General features: G+C 44.6%; 1 protein-coding gene across 2 annotated transcripts in view; it reads right to left on the bottom strand.

Annotated features, from left to right (window-relative positions):
• Positions 1-12,280, bottom strand: part of STX4 (syntaxin 4) — a 340,354-nt gene extending 328,074 nt beyond the window's left edge. Inside the window, exon 1 of one of the 2 annotated variants that reach the window (XR_013598605.1) lies at positions 12,138-12,280. Coding sequence is in view for 1 of the 2 variants with exons in the window: in XM_078652481.1 (XP_078508607.1) it covers positions 12,138-12,167 (30 nt within the window). In the remaining variant the exon portion in view is untranslated. The remainder of the gene's footprint in view (positions 1-12,137) is intronic. The other variant, XM_078652481.1, reaches the window with a different exon arrangement.
• Positions 12,281-18,764: the final 6,484 nt, after the last annotated feature.

The raw sequence follows: 18,764 nt of genomic DNA, 5'->3' as shown, positions 1-18,764 counted from the left end.
ACTCTCGCCAAACTACTGGAAAAATGCGCACAAATGCAATTGACTAAACACATTGATCGGTTTGATCTCCTTAACCCTCATCAATCAGGCTTCCGAGCAGGGCACAGTACTGAAACTGCTATGACTCACATAATTGACGATGCACTTCAAATCCTAGATCAAAACGACACCTGCCTCCTCATCCTTCTGGATCTCTCTTCAGCATTCGACACCGTGAAACATGAGAACTTACTCGAACTATTAAACACAAGAATGGGTATATCTGGAACTGTTCTCAAGTGGTTCACTTCCTTTCTACACAACAGGTGGCAGAAATTCAAGAGCAACAACCTGTTGTCCTCGCCAATACCTGTATCGCTAGGCGTCCCCCAAGGTTCCTCACTATCCCCAACTCTGATCAACCTAGTCATGGAACCTCTTACAACTTTGCTACAAGCATCTAATGTACACTTCCACATGTACGCCGATGACACCCAACTTTATCTCAAATTACAATCCCCCAAAGACATTTTGCTCCTGAACTCAACGATTAGAAGCACCCAATCCTGGCTTGCTGATAATCATCTCAAAATCAATGCTCTGAAAACAGAGTTCCTTCTGATCTCACCTCCAGCGAAGACCTCTAACACGCAAACTTGGCTTAAACACCTAACCGCACTCAATGTCCAACCCACTATCGTGGACTCAGCAAAATCTTTAGGCATAACACTTGACACCAATCTCAACATGCAGCAACATATCAGCAAGGCAACTAAGGGAGCGAACTTCCAAATCAATACCTTGAGGAAACTTAAACCCTTCCTCCCAGCCAAAGACTTCCGAACTGCAGTACAATCACTAGTCATCCCTCGAATAGAATATGGTAGCATCGCCCTCTGCGGACTCCCCCTAACTACTACCGCACCTCTAAGAGCTTCTCTAAACGCTGCGGCTAGACTCATCACTGGGTCAAAAAAGAACTCACACATTACCCCTGACTTGAAATCCCTGAACTGGCTACCTCTTGAAGCCAGAATACATCTGAAAATCGCTTGCATGACACACAAAGAGGTACACCTGAGCTCACCCGGTTACCTAACTCAGAAATTGACAATCTCTGGCGGCACCAGAAATACTAGAAGCGCAAATAATCTTCTGCTGAAGCCTCGAAGATTCCGGAAGGAAAAAAAACTATAAACGCTTCTGTTCAGGAATGACACCCAGGATCTGGAACTCACTCCCCCCCAAAATCAGGCTCATCTCCTCCACCAGACTTTTTAAGAAAGAAGTAAAAGCTATCCTCATGGCTAAATACACTTGAACTATTATCTCTGACTCTTTAAGACTATGCACTGAACTGTACTACTTTTTTCGATCCCTTTACTATCTTTATCACCTGTATTATCGATTTACATGATTGTCTTTGCCTCCGCCTATTAGTACTGTTAGCCTTATTGATTTACCTGTATGACTATGCTAACTCATGTACCTACCCCACTTGTTACCTCAACCGCGCTAAGCCTAATTGGCCTGTTACTCACTCTCCTGTTCGCACCCCTTCTTTGTAAAGCGCTCTGATATCTGCAAAGATCTTGTTCGCGCTATATAAAACTTTCAAAATAAATCAAATAAATAAATAAAAATAAATGTGAAATTACACAGGTTCACAAACAACTTCTTCCTTCAAGCGAACAACTTTTGCCGAGTAAAAGCCTTCCCTGATTCCACACATTGAAATGGAAGGAAATCTATTTGCATTTTATCCATACAAAAGGCATTGCAAATGTATGTTAATACCTACAAAGTTACAGCAAATTGGTTGTTACACACATTTGCGTTACATGTCATTGATAAACTATCCTGGCTATTCTCTAAACATACTTACCATTTGCCTGGGCAACATTTTTTAATTAAAGAAGAAAGAAAAAAACACAAGCACTGGTCAACAGGACTCGCGTATGCAAGTTACTCAGAGAGCAAGAATTGCTTTTAGAATCATCTGCTGATTTTGCATGCAGAGTGAGATACATCTTCAGTGAGTGAAATCGCTTTAAATGTAGCAAATCAAGTCAAAAGGGGCACACACTTAGTTGCTTAAAATAAAAACGTTCTCCTGGACAGGTTGATGTTGGGATGGAGAAAGGTTCCCTGCATTGTTCTAGACAGCTTAATGTATGGCCACGATTTCGCTTTCAAAGCTGGGGTCTTTTTTTTAGCCCCACCTTAGTACGCACAACGAGAGCAGAGGCCTTTCCATGATATGGAGTGATATCCAAACCTGGGCTCTGAAGTCCAGAAAGCACAACATGTGGACCTTTTTTGGGAGAGTCACTACTGTCATCTCACCAGGCTTCAGAGGTCTGACAGTGGTGGCAACAACGTGATTATAGATGCAGGATTTCCCCAGTTGCCGTTATGGATCAGACAGAGGTGTGCGGGATATATCGAAGGAAGGAAAGAGGGTCCATCTGAGGCTAGGACGTTTCACACTGCCCCTACCTGGACTACTGGTCTAAAGGAGAGGCAAACCACCAGAGATTAAAAGGTTGTGCTCTTTTTTAGTGGCTCCTGAAAGGAGACTCCCCGCCCTACCTCCCTAGTCATACTTGTAACAAAACCCACGGCTGGACCAGTCTGAGGTGAAATCACTAAAATGCAGTACTGGTCATAGAGATTAACTTTTAGAACATACAATACGACAACTTGAGCATGAAGATGGGAAACTTCAGTTAGCACGCCAAGATTTCGGGCTGGTGGTGCGGACCACCAATTCCTCTTGCTTGGTGTGGGACCATTCACCTAAGGAAGATTCGATTTGCCTGTCAGGAGAAACTGCTGGCACCATCCTTCAAGGAGGAAAGCGGACTCATTGCTCAGGAGAGGCACTGGAGAGACCTTTGCTCAAAGAAATGCTGGTCAAAAGATGCAGAGGCAGCGAGGAGCTCACACAAAGCGATGACCCTACTATCACACAGGGTACAAACCTGCATCAAGATACAGTGAGTGAAGTCCAAAGGTTCAGACGTATCTCCACTTTAAAGGCAGCAATGACACCAGTGACTGAGGGATTTGAAGTATTTGACATGAGGTGAATTCTATTCCATGTTAGTGCCAAAGCGCTAGCAAAGCAACGTCCACCAGATGTGGTCAGACTCCCAAAAAATATCACATACCAAGGTTGTCAGTGGAGTGTTTCCACTCAGACCCAGAGTGGACACCTGCTTGCTTGGGAGGGGTGTTTTCTGACTGAACACAAGGACGGTCCTAGCAGCAAGATCACAACAAATGTAAGCTCCGCAACCAATAGCACACTTTTAACTACTGACTAGGGCTGTCATGACTTAACTGAAATTGCTGGTGCGCAAGCATAACGCATGACCTCAGTCTGCTGTGCAAAGGACAAGACCACAACACCCTCACTTAGCGGTCTTTGCCGCACAAACAATACCAGAGTGATTCTGGACCCACTGACAGTAGCAACCACGGACATTGCCAATGAAAGAAACTTCACAAAGTCTGCAACCTGGACAGAAAGGGTATTGTGACAACGCTCAAGTAATGAAGGAAGCATGCTTGTGAGAATGGGCCCTGAAAATCTATTCAGCTGTTGCTAAGAGTGCTTAGAACGACAAAAGCTATCCTGGCCAAGGCTCAAAGAGATTCCCCTCGTAGGTGCACGGACCAAATCACCTTTCCAGTAAAGACCATCACATCAGTATACCAAGTGTACCATTCTCATTAGTGCTCCTTAACAGCTGCCCTTTGTTAAATTGTGTACAGTGGCATTCATTGTGTATATTATTATTAAGTGACTTTTCTTTTAAAACCAAAGTACCCCCTGCATGGTCATTTATTTATTCACTGGATGTTTGTTGAGCTTTAAGTCAACACTACCTCCTTGACCAAGCCTTGAACTGCTCAAATTCACTAACATTAGAGAAACATGCTAAAGGAGTGCACTTGGTGATCAATTTTGGGTCCAATAGTAGGGGTAAGACCTGGGGCAACAATGGCAAATTGCTCTGAATCACACTTTGAGACAATTATCCCTGGATTGCTCTTGGACTCTGGAGCGAAATGTTTACCCAGTTGGTCTACATGTCTTATCCTTCAGTAGGCTAAAAACAGATGCGAAATAGGGGTGTTCTAAGCCTATTCTTACTATAAGCATTTAAAAAAGTTCGAAGGAGTGTAAAATATGGGACAACCATTTTAAATCCACAAATATTTAAAGAACTTATATGGAAACGTACTTACTTCATCATCTTTACAATGTGCAACTGTACCTATGAAGAATTCCCAATTGCATTGCTGAAGTCATGCAACTACCTGGCCATTGCATTAGAAAAAATGCACAGATAAGCATCAAATTTGAAGCCACAGGAATATTATATTATAATGCTCACACTAAAGCTACCTACATTTGGAATAGATAAAGTTTTAAAAATCTGCCGTTGTCCTCGATTAGTTAGGTATACAAGAGAAAGAAGGAGGAGTCTCCAAACTTTTCTGTAATAGGAGCTACCTATGTTTAATAAAAATCATCCAGAGTTAATAAAATGTGTAGGGTTATTATAGTGAGCACATCAGACAAGATCACAGTAGTGGCCAGCATAAGCACGAATGCTAGTAGTGATCCCCTTAGTGCATTAGACATTTGTCAATTTCAAATGCATCTACATTGGTAATACATAACAGCCACTGCTACAATGTCCCTGGCACTAAGGTAATAGTAATAAGTGTCCTCCTCACCACTTGATTTATCACTCAAATATCAGCTTCAAACATATTTTGGAAATTCAGTGTTTTCTTCTCTAAACATCAACTTACAAGTTCTCAAAATACACAGTTTTGTATCGAATGCACACTCAATTTTGGCACACATCTATTAATTTCACCATGAAAAAGTTGCCACGTTAGTAGGCTAGAACCGAACAAAAGAGAGCTACTTATGTGTAGCTGGAGAGCTACCAGTTGCGTAGGAGCTAATCCTCAGAGAGCAAAGAAACAGGAAATTAATTTAGTGACTCATTCTTATACTTTCTTTGATCGTCATAGTAAAAAGAATTTCGATATTAGAGGGCTGATTTTAAAAATCAAAGATTTAGTGACTCAAAACAGGAGGTTCTTAGTTTTACAGAGAACTTTGTTTTGCTGTTGTGCAATAATAGAGTCACCTAAAGAATTGACAGGACAGGACTCAAGATCTCCTGGTTTGGTAGCGGCTGAGCGTAATTTTATTGCAGCAGGCAGCCTAAGTCATTTGTAAGGACTTTTATCCCTTTCTGCTGGTGACAAGTAAATATACTAAAATATGCTTAATTAAATTAGCTTTTGTCTGGCACTATCAAATGTGGCTCTTATTTGCTCCCTTTACTGTCTAGAAATGCATCTATGTAATTCTGAGTTGCTTAAAATACAATAATGCATGCACTTCGTACCCACTGCTGTTTTTAGGTCTCGCCTCTCAATGCGCATGCGCATTGAGCGGAGCGAGACTATAGGGGCTTAAACAAGACTTACCTAGACTGGCGAATTGATGCTGTGCCCGTGCGCTTTTAGGTCAATGCGCAAGCGCATTGACCTAAAATGCGCGTGCACATCATCAAATCGCCAGCCATCTGTTCCCCAGCAGCTCTTCCCGCTCCGCCCCACAAGCTTCCCCCAGCGTGCGCTCTGCCTTAGCAGCACTCCTCCCACACCTTCCCAAGGCCCCTGCTGCTTCACACTATTCACGGCCGTAAGGCCGTGTGTCTCCCCCATCGCCGCTCTCCCTGCTCCGCCCCCTGCTGCGGCCGTGTCGCATTTCTCCTCCCCCCTCCCCACAGCAATGCCCTCCGTCTGGTTTTCCCTTCCCTCTGAACAGTGAGCTCAGCACAGCCCAGACTTTTAATAATGGGCGGCTGCGGGAACTTAATAGTAGCGACATTGTTTTAATATGAAACATCTGCCAGCATCTAATATGATTAATCATCCCACTCTGTCTGTCTCTGTTCTCTGGTGTTTGTATATGTCGCTCAGTGTCTCCACACTCCTTATGCGCCACTCGACTATGACTATTGGTGAGCAGTACTCTGCCTACTTCTCAAACACTCATTACTGCTGAGTAGCAGTCTGTCTTGCTACTCTCGCGTCTTTCTGTCGGCTTCCCCCCATCAGCCTGCTCACACATCCGTCCACCCACTCACCTATCCGCTCATCAATCTATTCATCCACCCACCTTTCCTCTCAATCCATTCGCCCATCTGTCCGACAAATGATTTTTTACTCGCTCTCGCCCTCGTTCTCCTCTCTCTGCCTTAATTCTTAATTTATCACGCACCTCGACTTTCCCTCCTTCTATTTCTCCGCCCCATCGCCCTGGCCTTTTCACTACTTCCCCCGGTCTCTAGATGTCCCCTTTGTGTTACCTCCAAGTGGGCTTCTACCTCGTTCATCTCGTTCCCCATTTTGTATGCCTGATCTCTATTTTGGTACTCTTACGTGTGCGCTTACGACGTGAGCGTGCGTGTTTTTATCTCAGTTGCTGTCTACTTTCTTCAGCGCCTATTTGCTTCTGCAGTTATTTTCTGCACTCTCAATTTATTTTGACTATGACTATTAGTGAGCAGTACTCTGCCTACTTCCTTCAGTTTTTTTAAGGTGTCTGTCATTTCCTCTTTAAATAGTAAAGTCGTAGGCATTTAAAGAAAAAGTTCAGAAATTGCATAAAGTCGCTCCATGGCAAGATGGCTTATTTCCTGTGCGTGAACTGCCTGACCCCGCCTGTATATACAGTTGAAAGGAGAATAAAGGGGGCTGGGAGATGGATGGCTTGTCTTCAGTTACCTCGAGCGGGAGGGAGGGCAGTTCCACCCGCATTGCTGCGGTGGCAAATTATAGGCCTTCACAAAAGAGGCAAATGAAAGGAAACCCTCACCCCACCTCACAACCCTCTCACCCTCACTCAGCCTCACACCCTCACCCTCCCTCACCCCCCCTCACCCACCCTCACCCCCTCACTCATCCTCACCCCTCATCCTCACACACCCTCACTCACCCTCACAACCCTCTCACCCTCACTCAGCCTCACCCCCCTCACCCTCGCACTATCACCCCCCCTCACCCTCACACACCTATAACCTCATCCCCTCACCCTCACACACCCTCAGTCACCCTCACACCCACTAACCCACGCCCTCACTCACCCTCACACACCCTCACCCTCACACACCCTCACCCCCCTCACAAACCTCTCACCCTCACTCAGCCTCACACCCTCACCCTCACTCAGCCTCACACCCTCACCCTCACACACCCTTAACCTTATCCCCTCACCCCCCCTCACCCTCAGTCACCCTCACACCCTCACCCTCACACCCCCTAACCCACACCCTCACTCACCCTCACACCCCCTCACACACCCACTCACCCTCACACACCCACTCACCCTCACACACCCACTCACCCTCACACACCCTCACCCTCACACACCCTCACCCTCACACCCTCAAACCACTCAGTGATACAACACATATTGTGTTACAATAGGTGTCACATTTGCGAAAGATAAAACTATTGGCATTGTAAATAACAAAGCTATTAATTTCGCTATTTTCAAAACAAGCACATAAATAAAAAATGTGTCCTTTACAATACCAATAGCTCAAACTTTCCTAATGCGAGACCTATTGCATTGCTGTGCTTCTCTCCCCTGCTGCACTCTCCTGCTCTCTAAAGATGTGGCCTAACGACCAGAGCTGCCATCTAAGTCACGTAAATACAAAACATGTTGCATTCCAAATGCTATAGGTGTCACATTCGCGAAAGTTATAACTGTTGGCATTGTAAATGACAAAGCTATCAATTTAGCTATTTTAAAAACCAACAAATAAATAAAATATTTGTCATTTACAAGACCAATAGCTCCAACTTTTCTTTTTTTTTATATATATATTTTTATTGATTATAACACAAGAGTAAAAATGTACATATCGGGTGTCATTTGGTGGAACATATTACAGCAGTGAACGGGCAAATGAGTTGAGGAAGTACACTACAATTATAGGCATCTGAAAAATATCAATACCAGCTTAGAGCTGGGGCAAAACAATACAATACAGATAACCGTAAGCAAACATTATCAGAACCCGCCCACCAAGGATACAGGATACGAAGATTGGACACTCGACACCCGGATATGAGGAACAAAAGGCTCAGGAGAATATGCCACATCTCTTGTGAAGAAGGGAAAAGGGAAATAGAAGGGTCATAGAACAAAATAAAGGAAAAGTAAAAAAATAAAAAACGCAACCCTGCACCCCTGCAGGTGGCTACGACCTAACCCCACTAGCAGCGTGCCTGTCGCCCCCTAAACTACACCCCAAGGAAGGGAAAAGATGGAGGAGGAGATGTATTTCAAAACGATACGGGCTCCCGGACTCCCCTCCCCCCCGCCAAAAGCAGACATCCCCTACCGTGGGATTAAGCGAGTTATAGCAGACTAATAAGCAAACCGATAGGGGAGCCACCGACAGAGAAAAAGACCGTCCCGCCCAGCCCCCGGCACCACAGAGGCAGCAAATCCCTGTTCGAACATAGCCGTCACACCAAACCCAGACAATCAGACTTCCATCTGGCCCTCACTCCCACAGATACAACCAGGCAGAGCCAAAAGAAAGTCACTGTACCAAATTCAAACAGTCAAATTCAGCCCTGGCCCTTACGATCCATTGCACAAACCCCATCCAGTAGGACCAATATAGTAGCAAAAGAGTCAAAACGTTGTTGAAAAAGGAGATCAATATAGCCTGAAAGGGTCAAAAAGGTTAAGTCTCGAAGTCTATCAGATACACGAAAGTCAATCCAAAAAATATTAGTGGAAGAAACCAACAGGCGCGGAGTGGACGGAGGCGACTGGCGACTCATAGGCTTGGCACTCTTTACACCGCTGCCGAGAGCGGGGGCCCCACCCGCGGACCCCGAGGGCTGCAGCAGGGTCTCGGGACCTGGCCCCCCACCCACCGCGGCAACCACGTCTCGTTGCCGTTCGTCTAGTATTCGCCGGGACCAACGACCACCACCAGGATCGAGAATATGTTCCACTCCTATGAGACCGGACTACGTCGGGTACCCGCGGCCGATGTTGTTCAACTGAAACCCGGCTGGGTCAGTACTCGAGGCCCCGACTCACACACTGGAGTAGGCCCGAAAATGAAAGACGGTGTAACTTCTTCAATAAAAGCGATAAAAACTCCGGGATTGCCCCCCTGGGCTCAGCAACGATTCAGACACACGGGAGTCTGGCGGGAGGTCAGGATGAAGTTCAGGATAAGTCCGCCAGCGACGGAGGTCGACGGAGCCGGGAGCTTATGCGGCCATCTTGGTTGCTTGCGTAGCTCCTCCTCTCAGCTCCAACTTTTCTAATGCGAGACCTATTGCATTTCCAATGCTTGTTATTTCAGTACTCATGCATCTTGCGCCTTCAACATGATGGTATACGTGGTGAATAAAAAGAGAGGATTTTAAAACAGGCGAAGTTTAGACATGCCAAGGTTGCCCTTTTATTCTTGCAAAGGACTAATGATCCCCTTACACTGTTATGTATCATGAATTTTATAAAGGTTGATTTAAGACTCAGGAATTCGAGAGGGTTGTGCAGAATGAATTGCTGGATAATTGTCTCCAATGTATCTTTTCATGAATTGTATTTTATCATTTTTTAATTGTATAATCTGTACTTTTATGGTATTTTCTAAATACTGAATAAAGGACTAATGAATGAGAATAAAAAGAGAGCCCCTGCTGTGAGAAGCTTTTCAAACACTACTTAATTTCTCAACCATCTAGTGACTAGACGTGTAAACAGCATTTAGTACAACAGAGCCCCGAATGCCATATAAAAAAACATTAAAATCATAGCACTCAACCCTTATCCTACACAATAAACCGACTCTCAAACAACCCAAGACGTTGTCCTTATAGCAATTCCATTTCATGTAAGGATTACCCACTCCCTGTAATTTTTTGTCTCCTCTGTATATGTACGGCCCATCCACTCAAAACCTATCAACACTAATCAGTGATGTTCTTGTCCCTACATCACAACCCTGTAAAGGAGGGGCCATAATCCATTACATTGCTGTGGCTACTTTACAACTGCAAAGGAGGGGTCACATTGAACCACACTGCCATTGACACCTCCATTTGCTAGCACGTTCCCTCTCTAGGAAGAGCAACCCACTCACCAGCCCATATAAACCACTAGAGATCTCGAGTTTTGCACTGTTTTCCTAACTTCAACCGTTGTGAAGGTAGAACTATGTGATACCATGAAACGAGTAAACAAGGGCTAGAAGAACCATTCATACCCGACAAGATATCTTAAGAACCCTTTCTCAAATAGGAGAGACTCAATCAACTACCTACCTAAAGCACAAAGTATCTATGCTTATGAGCTTTGGGTCTCAAAAGGGGAATTAAAGTGCTACATAAATAGCAAAACAATGCAATCCACTGCTTCACCATGCATAAGTGACACTAAACACAAAAGCCCATGGTCATACACGGCCTTCTTTTCTCACCATATGAAGGGGTTATGCCTTTACCCAAGCCACTGCCATGAAGTTGTATGTCAGGGGTGCAGGACAGGAATGAAGGAGGGATCCAGTCGGGTTCCAGATCAGGCAACTATTAATTAGCTGGATAGGTGAGCTGTCTGGTCTCACTGGACACAATTCAGTAGTGACCACACGTTGTCGGCTATTTGTTTGCAGCAGCAATGTGCAAGTGGCGATGAGTCTATCTATTTTTAGATTTCAGTTAGACCCAGAACAATGGCCGAAATTTAAAGGCCATCATCCCTTCTTTTATTTGCGTATAATCCTGGTTGGGGGCTATCTAGAATCTAACACCTAAATACCATTACAATGGAGGGGAACAGTCGCACAGCTGATTACTTCACAAGTACTTAAGAGAAACTATGGTTTGGAGGCAAATATAGGATTTTGTTCAAACCCTGTATATAAGAGATATGCATGCACTGTAAGAATGTCGGATGTATCGGTCTGTCCAAGTATACAAACATAATTTTAAATAGTACTTTCTGTTTTTTTGGTTTTCAAGTCCTACTTATTCCAATGTAGTGTTTTGCGCTATACATCAAACACATTACACATTCACAGTAAATATTACAAGTGTGTAAATGAAAGTACAGGATGTTACATAAGATAATGAGGGTTTCAAGGTGTAGGAGTCACACAACGTCTTGACTGGTAGAGGTTGTATGTTAAGAATGCATGGCCGGGAGTAAAACAAATTAAGGATTTAAGACGTAAAGCAGTGCATGAGGTTGTCTGTACTAACACGAGTTTATTACAACCTAAATTAACCATTTTAGTAGCATTATAACAACAACAACCAAATGAGAAAACACAAAAAGTTATCAACCCATGCCTTACATTTTGCATTAAGGGTCTCGATGCTGGTTAATAGCTTACTATGTTATAATCAAAGGATTTTAATGTATGAACTGCAAGTAATAAAAGGATCCTTGTGTGAAAAGCAGTAAACCACCTACCTAGCTACATAAAATAAAAGTTTGTTAATCGCATGTTACACTATATGAATGATTCACAGGAGAAACATTAAATCGCTATTCTACTATTTTCCAGAGTTTGGTTTAACAATTCCAGCACTTCAGATGTGATATCTCAGCCAGATATGGTACTTTCGTCACAAACTTCACTTTGATGCTCAGTGTTCAGAATAGCGGATCAACATACAAGAATGGAACGTGATATGCCCAAATGCCATAACTGACAGGGTCACACGACATGGACAAATTTGGCAGTGCTCACATTAATGGCTCTGTACCTATAGTCCTCTCTTTGCAAGGACCACACCCCTGCTCTGCACATATGCAAACATTTAGGAAACTTTAGACTTTGCGACAGGAGGGTGATATCTATCGCCCGTTGCCTTGCGTGATAACCGAGTTGAAAACTTTAGGAAAGAAAGAAAAGTTAACTATACTCCTCACCACTGACTTTCAGGTGCTGTCCCTGCCCCTCATTACAAAGGCCACCTCCCTTAACTGCTGAAGTCCCCGTACTTACTTTATCCTGCTCTCCTTTGCAAACCAACCATTATAACACCGAGCAACTCTCCCGCAAACTCACCTTCCTCAGCTCGCTTGTACGGTCCCTCATGTTGCAGCTACCCCAGGTCAAGCGGATCCGCAGCTAATAGTGCCAGGCCTTGCCATGGGAAGCAAATCCGCCCGAGTGAAACACGCATGCGCATCGAAGGCAATGAATGCTTTTTTTCATGGCGGCCATCTTCAAACGGTATTATTTCCAGCGCAACCAACGTATTCGTGCCTACAAAAGCCCAACCGATCGACATAGAAAAGAGACAAGCAGGTCTACTCCCCGTCTGTGCCCATCCTCGCGTGTGCGCACGCGTGTCATCATAGGCGTACTATTGTAATTTGTCTCAGAACAGGTATTTCTAAGCTCCCCGGTATTCTGCCGTTTTAGTGGGTATAAGTAGGTTACAATTATGATTGTACAGTCGACTTGGGAGATACTGTCTCTGCAGATATGCTGCGTCTTCATTATGCCGGATGTTTCAATTATGTCACAACTAACCCACTTCCCCCAGAGCCCTTTGGTGTAAGAATTGTCTTAATGGTTCCCATATGTCCTTTGGCCTTGATGTTGTTCGCAATTCCTCTGCATATAGTTCCATGTTGTCTTTACAATAAACAAGGTCTTTAATCCAGTTCTCAATTTTTGATGATCTTCTACCGCCCCATGTAATGGCTACCCTGCGGGTAGCCATCAACAACGGCAAGCTTATAAATCGACCTACTGCCTTTTATACATGAGGGACACAACACAATAAGCATTCTAAGGGTGTGCATTGTATCTCCAGACCTGACATTTCTGTTATATCCTGCACCACCACAGCACTCCAATAGCGGGCCACCTTTCTGCATTCCCATGCAAGGTGCAGGAAGTCTGCTTCAGGTTGCCCGCACCTCCCACAACTGCTAGAGTTGCGCAATCCTTAGCGGTGTAACCTCACTGGCGTATAATATTTATTTATTTATTTATTTATTTGTGCATTTTTATATAGCGCGGACTTTACCCAAAGGTGTCAGAGCGCTTCACAATAGGAACAGAACTGATACATGAGAACATTACAAGTGAACAAAATACAAAAGCAAACATTACATTAAATGAAGCAAAAATGACAATCGTGAGCCAACAAAATACAAGAGGTAGCAAACGGTGCATTACAAAAGTGACAATCGTGAACCAACAAAATAAAAGAGGTAGCAAACGGTGCATTACAGGAGGAAAAAGTGACGTGCGCAGGTTACAAAAGCGTAGGAAGTAAACATAGAGGTATAATACTGCAATATATGGAGGGCACTCAAGCACAAGAACAAACGTTACGTAGGCAATGGTGGCACTTGTGCAGGTATCGAAAATAAACAAATGTAAGAGGTAGAAAACAGTGTGTTACAAGAGAAAGTGACGGGTGCATGTTACACACGAGTACCAAACACAGGTAGAAAGATAATACTGCACTAAATGGCAGACTCTCAGACCACAAGAACACACTGGGAAGACACTTCCATAGTCATGTAAAGTAGATTTTTCTATAATGGAAGGGCTTCCTTCATATAATAGAGAGGGCATGGATTACATTTGGAAGTGTCTTTGAAGGAGGAGAACTTTGAGGTTAGTTTTGAAGGCCTGGGAGGAGGTGGTGGTCCGGAGCTGCGGCGGAAGGGAGTTCCAGATTCTCACCGCGTTGCCTGAAAAGGGTTGTGCCATCGTTCTTTCCTTCTTGAAAGTGGGAGGTTCAAGCAGAAGATTTTCCGCATTACGTGATGGGCTAGAGCCTCCAGAGAGTTTCAGTTTATTCACCAGGTTGCGAGGAGAGGAGGAGTGCAAGGCTTTGTGGGTGTTACAAGCAGTCTTGTAGATAGCTCTAGCCTCGATTGGAAGCCAGCGGAGGGTGGATAACATCGGTGTGATGTGGTCGCTTCTTTTGGCCCCATAAATGAAACGAGCTGCTGAATGGAGAACAGATTTAAGGGGGGACAGGTGGGATTTGGGGAGGCCAGTAAGAAGAGAATTGCAGTAGTCAAGTCTGGAGAGGACCAGCGATTGCACTAGGGTTATAAGGTCCTGCTCCAGGAAGAAGCGACGGATTCCCCAAAGAAGGCGCAGATGGTATCGAACAGACTTTGCAATGGAATTGATGTGGGGGGTTAGATTGAGTTTTTTGTCGAGAATGACACCCAGGGATTTTGCGATGTCGGCAATGATGGGTTTAGTGTTAAGTAGATTCAACTGATCCATCCATGAATGCACCGGGGGAGGAGAGATTGAAGAGGACACAACCTGGTGTATATACTTAAAATGTATAACACGTACATTTCCATTCGGAGCAAGTTTGCCCGTCAGGCCACAAATATGTTCACAATTTGACATGGATATCGAGGAGGTCAGTTTGTCATTCCTTCTCTCCAGGCTTCTGTCTGGGCCGTCACATCTTTCGTCACATATTCCCCTATATAGTTCAGTGATCAGTTTTTTATTGGTGGGGGTGGTTAGCCACCAGTTGCAGAGAGTGTAGTGTGGGGAGCTCGAGGGGGTAAGTGCCGTAGTGTGATCTAATTGCATGTCTAAGTCTGTGAAACGCGAATCGGAACAGCAATGTGGGGTTGCTTATGTATTGCAGGGTGTCTGTGGTATGAAACGTTCCCTCTGGATATAGACCTTGCATCCACTGTATGCCTGCCTCTTTTAAGAGACGCATCACACCTGCCTCGTGAGTTACTGGCAGTGCAGCATGGTGCTCTATTTGCATTGCTGGGGCATAAATGGGTAGTTTTTGGCCAGTTTCCCTATCGCCTCTCACGCAGCTACTGTGGTATCTATTGTATTAATGTCCGTTTTTGGGACTCCAAGCTTCGTGTGAGTGAGCATACTGTGTAGAGGGATAGGGGACGCGTCCCCTTCCTCCACTGCAACATGTGGGGGTGAATGCATGTGGTCTAACCTAGTAATACGCATACTGTGCCTGTGCACTTAGATAGTAGACATGCAGGTCCGGTGCACTGAATCCCCCTTTGTCGTAGTCTTGTGTAAGAACAGTCCAGCTTACTCGGGCCTGCTTGCGCCCCCAGACCAGCTGGAGTAGAGTCGTACGGAGAGTGTTGAAGAACCCCCTCGTCAAAGTGAGCGGGATATTGGTAAACAGATACAGAAAGCGCAGCAGTACCACCATTTTTGTAAGCGCAATGCGGTCCGCCATGGACAGCGGCATAGCTATCCATTTGTCGACTTGCCGGTCTAAAATGCTGCAAGCCTGGCCATATTTTTTGCGTATGACCATGTCTGGATCACGATGGATCCAGACCCCAAGGTATTTGACCGGGTCCGCAGTCCAAACAAGCGAATATTCCATATCTGGCTGGGTCGTAGATTCTGTCAGGGGACTAATGATGGACTTATCCCAATTTACAACTAGTCCAAATAACAAGCCAAATCTGACATATTCTCGCAACAGCTGCAACAAATAACGAGATGGTTCCCGGGGAAATAACACCATGTCATCCGCATACAGTGATATGGCGACTGGGCGAAAATTTACATTTTAAACTGCTTCCCTATGCCTATGCCGTATCACACATGCCAGGGGCTCGATTGCAATAGCAAAAAGCAGAGGTGACAGAGGGCATCCCTGTCAGGTGCCTCGCTTGAGAATGGTTCCAACGTCAGTTGACCCACCCGCACCCGGGCCGATGGGTCGGCATATAATAGCATAATCCACTTTGTGAAAATTAGCGGGAATCCAATGCGTTGTAAGATATAAAACATATACTTCCACTCGATAGAGTCAAAGGTTTTAGACGTGTCCAGCATTACCGCTGCCGCGGATAAGCTTGGCTCCAATACGTGGAGCATTGCAAATATAGTCCGCAAATTGTGCGATATAGAACTCTCAGGTATAAAACCAGATTAGTCCGGTAAGACCACGAACGGCATCAGGGGCTTTAGTTTAATGGCAAGAATTTTGGCAAGAATTTTCGCGTCTACATTGATCAATGATAGTGGCCTGTACAAGTCACATTGATCGGGACGCTTATCCTTTTCAAGCAGCATTATAATCAACGCCTGGCAAAGTGATGGGGGCACATTTCCAGATTTGTGTGCCTCGGCATACACCTCCAGCAAATAAGGGATGAGTAGGTCTGCATAGGTTTTATAAAATTCAATGGTGAGGCCATCGGGCCCAGGCGCTTTTGCGTTTTGGTAAGGCATTGATTGCAGCTTTTATATCCTCATCATCTATTGGCTGACTCAGATATTCCCTGTGGGCATCTGACAACCAAGCACAGGCTACATCATCCAAATATTCCTCCATTTCAGGAGATTCGTCCCCTCCCCTGGAAATATAGAGGTTAGCATAAAATTCACTGAATTGCTCAGTTATTTCCAGCGAATTATAATGTCCCCCCTTGAGATTCTGTTATTTTATCTATGTACGGTTGTTCTGCACGTTTTTTTATTTTATTGGCTAGAATGCGGCTCGGTCTTCCCCCTTCTCCGTATTTATGTGCCGAATGTCTGCGCGAGATATATCGTATCTCAGACTCTGCAGGAACATCATATTCCAAAATTAACTCCATTACTCCATATTATCAAGGGGCTCCTTGAAATTCTGAAGAGACAAAAAACTGGCTCTAACTGAAGTTAGAGCCAGTTACTTAAGACCAGAAAATAGCTGGTCTTAAAAATGGTGATGAAACGTAGGCCCATATCTCAGCAGGTTTTGGCGCTGGCCAGCGCTGCAAGCAATGTTGCAGAACTTCCCTGCGACAAAACTACAGTGCAGGAATGTCCACAATCAATAAGATAGTGTGCATTCCTGTGCCACAGCCATGAAAAGTGTTGCTGCGCAGGGACAAGACAGTGTTGCAACACTTCTCACTACACCCTTCTTGCGACAGCATGAATGCGCTGTAATCACTGGACAGCACTCCATGACGCCAGTAATGAAAGATACGCCAGGAATCCCGACGTATCTGCCTGTGCTAAAGTCACGCATTGCTGCAGTTGTGTCACAACCATGACCAACTCCAGCAATGCATGGGTCCGGTAAGACCATGAATGGCATCAGGGGCTGTAGTTTAATGGCAAGAATTATGGCGAGAATCTTCACGTCTACATTGATCAATGATAGTGGCCTGTACGAGTCACATTGATCGGGAGGCTTATTCTGTTCAAGCAGCATTATAATCAACGTCTGGTGAAGTGATGGGGGCAAAGGTCCAGATTTGTGCGCCTCGGCTTTCCCCTCCAGCAAATAAGGGTTGAGTAGGTCTGCATAGGTTTTATAAAATTCAATGGTGAGGCCATTAGGCCCAGGTGCTTTTGCGTTTGGTAAGGCATTGATCACAGCTTTTATATCCTCAGCATCTACTGGCTGACTCAAATATTCCCTGTGGGCATCCGACAACCAAGCACAGGCTACATCATCCAAATATTCCTCCATCTCAGGAGATTCGTCCCCTCCCCTGTAAATATAGAGGTTAGCAAAAATTGACGGAATTGCTCAGTTATTTCCAGCGGATTATAATGTCCCCCCCTTGAGATTCTGTTATCTTATCTATGTGCGGTTGTTCTGCACGGTTTCTGATTTTATTGGCTAGATTGCGGCCCGGTCTTCCCCCTTCTCCGTATTTACGTGCCGAATGTCTGCGCAAGATATATCGAATCTTGGACACTGCAACAACGTCATATTCCAAAATTAACTCCACTACTCCATATTATCAAGGGGCTCCTTGAAATTCTGAAGAGCCAAAAAACTGGCTCTAAATGCAATTAGAGCCAGTTACTTAAGACCAGAAAATAGCTGGTCTTAAAAATGGTGATGAAACTTAGGCCCATATCTCTGCAGGTTTTGGCGCCGGCCAGCGCTGCAAGCAATGTTGCAGCGCTGCCCTGCGACAAAACTACAGTGCAGGAATGTCCACAATCAATAAGATAGTGTGCATTCCTGTGCAACAGTCATGAAAAGTGTTGCTGCACTGCGACAAGACAGTGTTGCAACACTTCTCACTACACCCTTCTTGCGACAGCATGAATGCGCTGTAATCACTGGACGCCACGAAAGGGGGGGTTACCTATGCCTCTTATGAGCACGATTGTGCACGCATTAATGAACCGTACAGAGAAAACCACATTAATTAGTAAACTCTGACAATAATGTCATTTGCATTTAAGCTTTTATGCATTTAAATCTTTAAGAAACCAAAGAAAGATACATAGTCAACTGTACATTGAGCAAACATCAATTTTGCCAGGGAAAAGCATGAAGAAACATTGTATGCAAAAATTAGACACAAATGAATTAGTGCAAACGAATTACAAATCATGAAAAGCTATTAACAAAATAACAAGTGTGACAGTATCATACATTTATCATCTTAAAGATTTAAATGCATAAAAGCTTAAATGCAAATGACATTATTGTCAGAGTTTACTAATTAATGTGGTTTTCTCTGTACGGTTCATTAATGCGTGCATAATCGTGCTCATAAGAGGCATAGGTAACCCCCCCTTTCGTGGCATTTAATTGGCCCTACCTACCCTCTTTCCCACAGGGCCAAACCCCTCCTTTCCTCGTAATCACTGGACAGCGCTCCATGACGCAAGTAATGAAAGATACGCCAGGAATCCTGACGTATCTGCCTGTGCTAAAGTCACCCATTGCTGCAG

This window comes from Lissotriton helveticus, chromosome 7, assembly GCF_964261635.1.
Source record: "Lissotriton helveticus chromosome 7, aLisHel1.1, whole genome shotgun sequence".
NCBI lineage: Eukaryota > Metazoa > Chordata > Amphibia > Caudata > Salamandridae > Lissotriton > Lissotriton helveticus.
The sequence above is the reverse complement of the archived record's forward strand: the minus strand, read 5'-3'. Positions and strand labels throughout refer to the sequence as shown.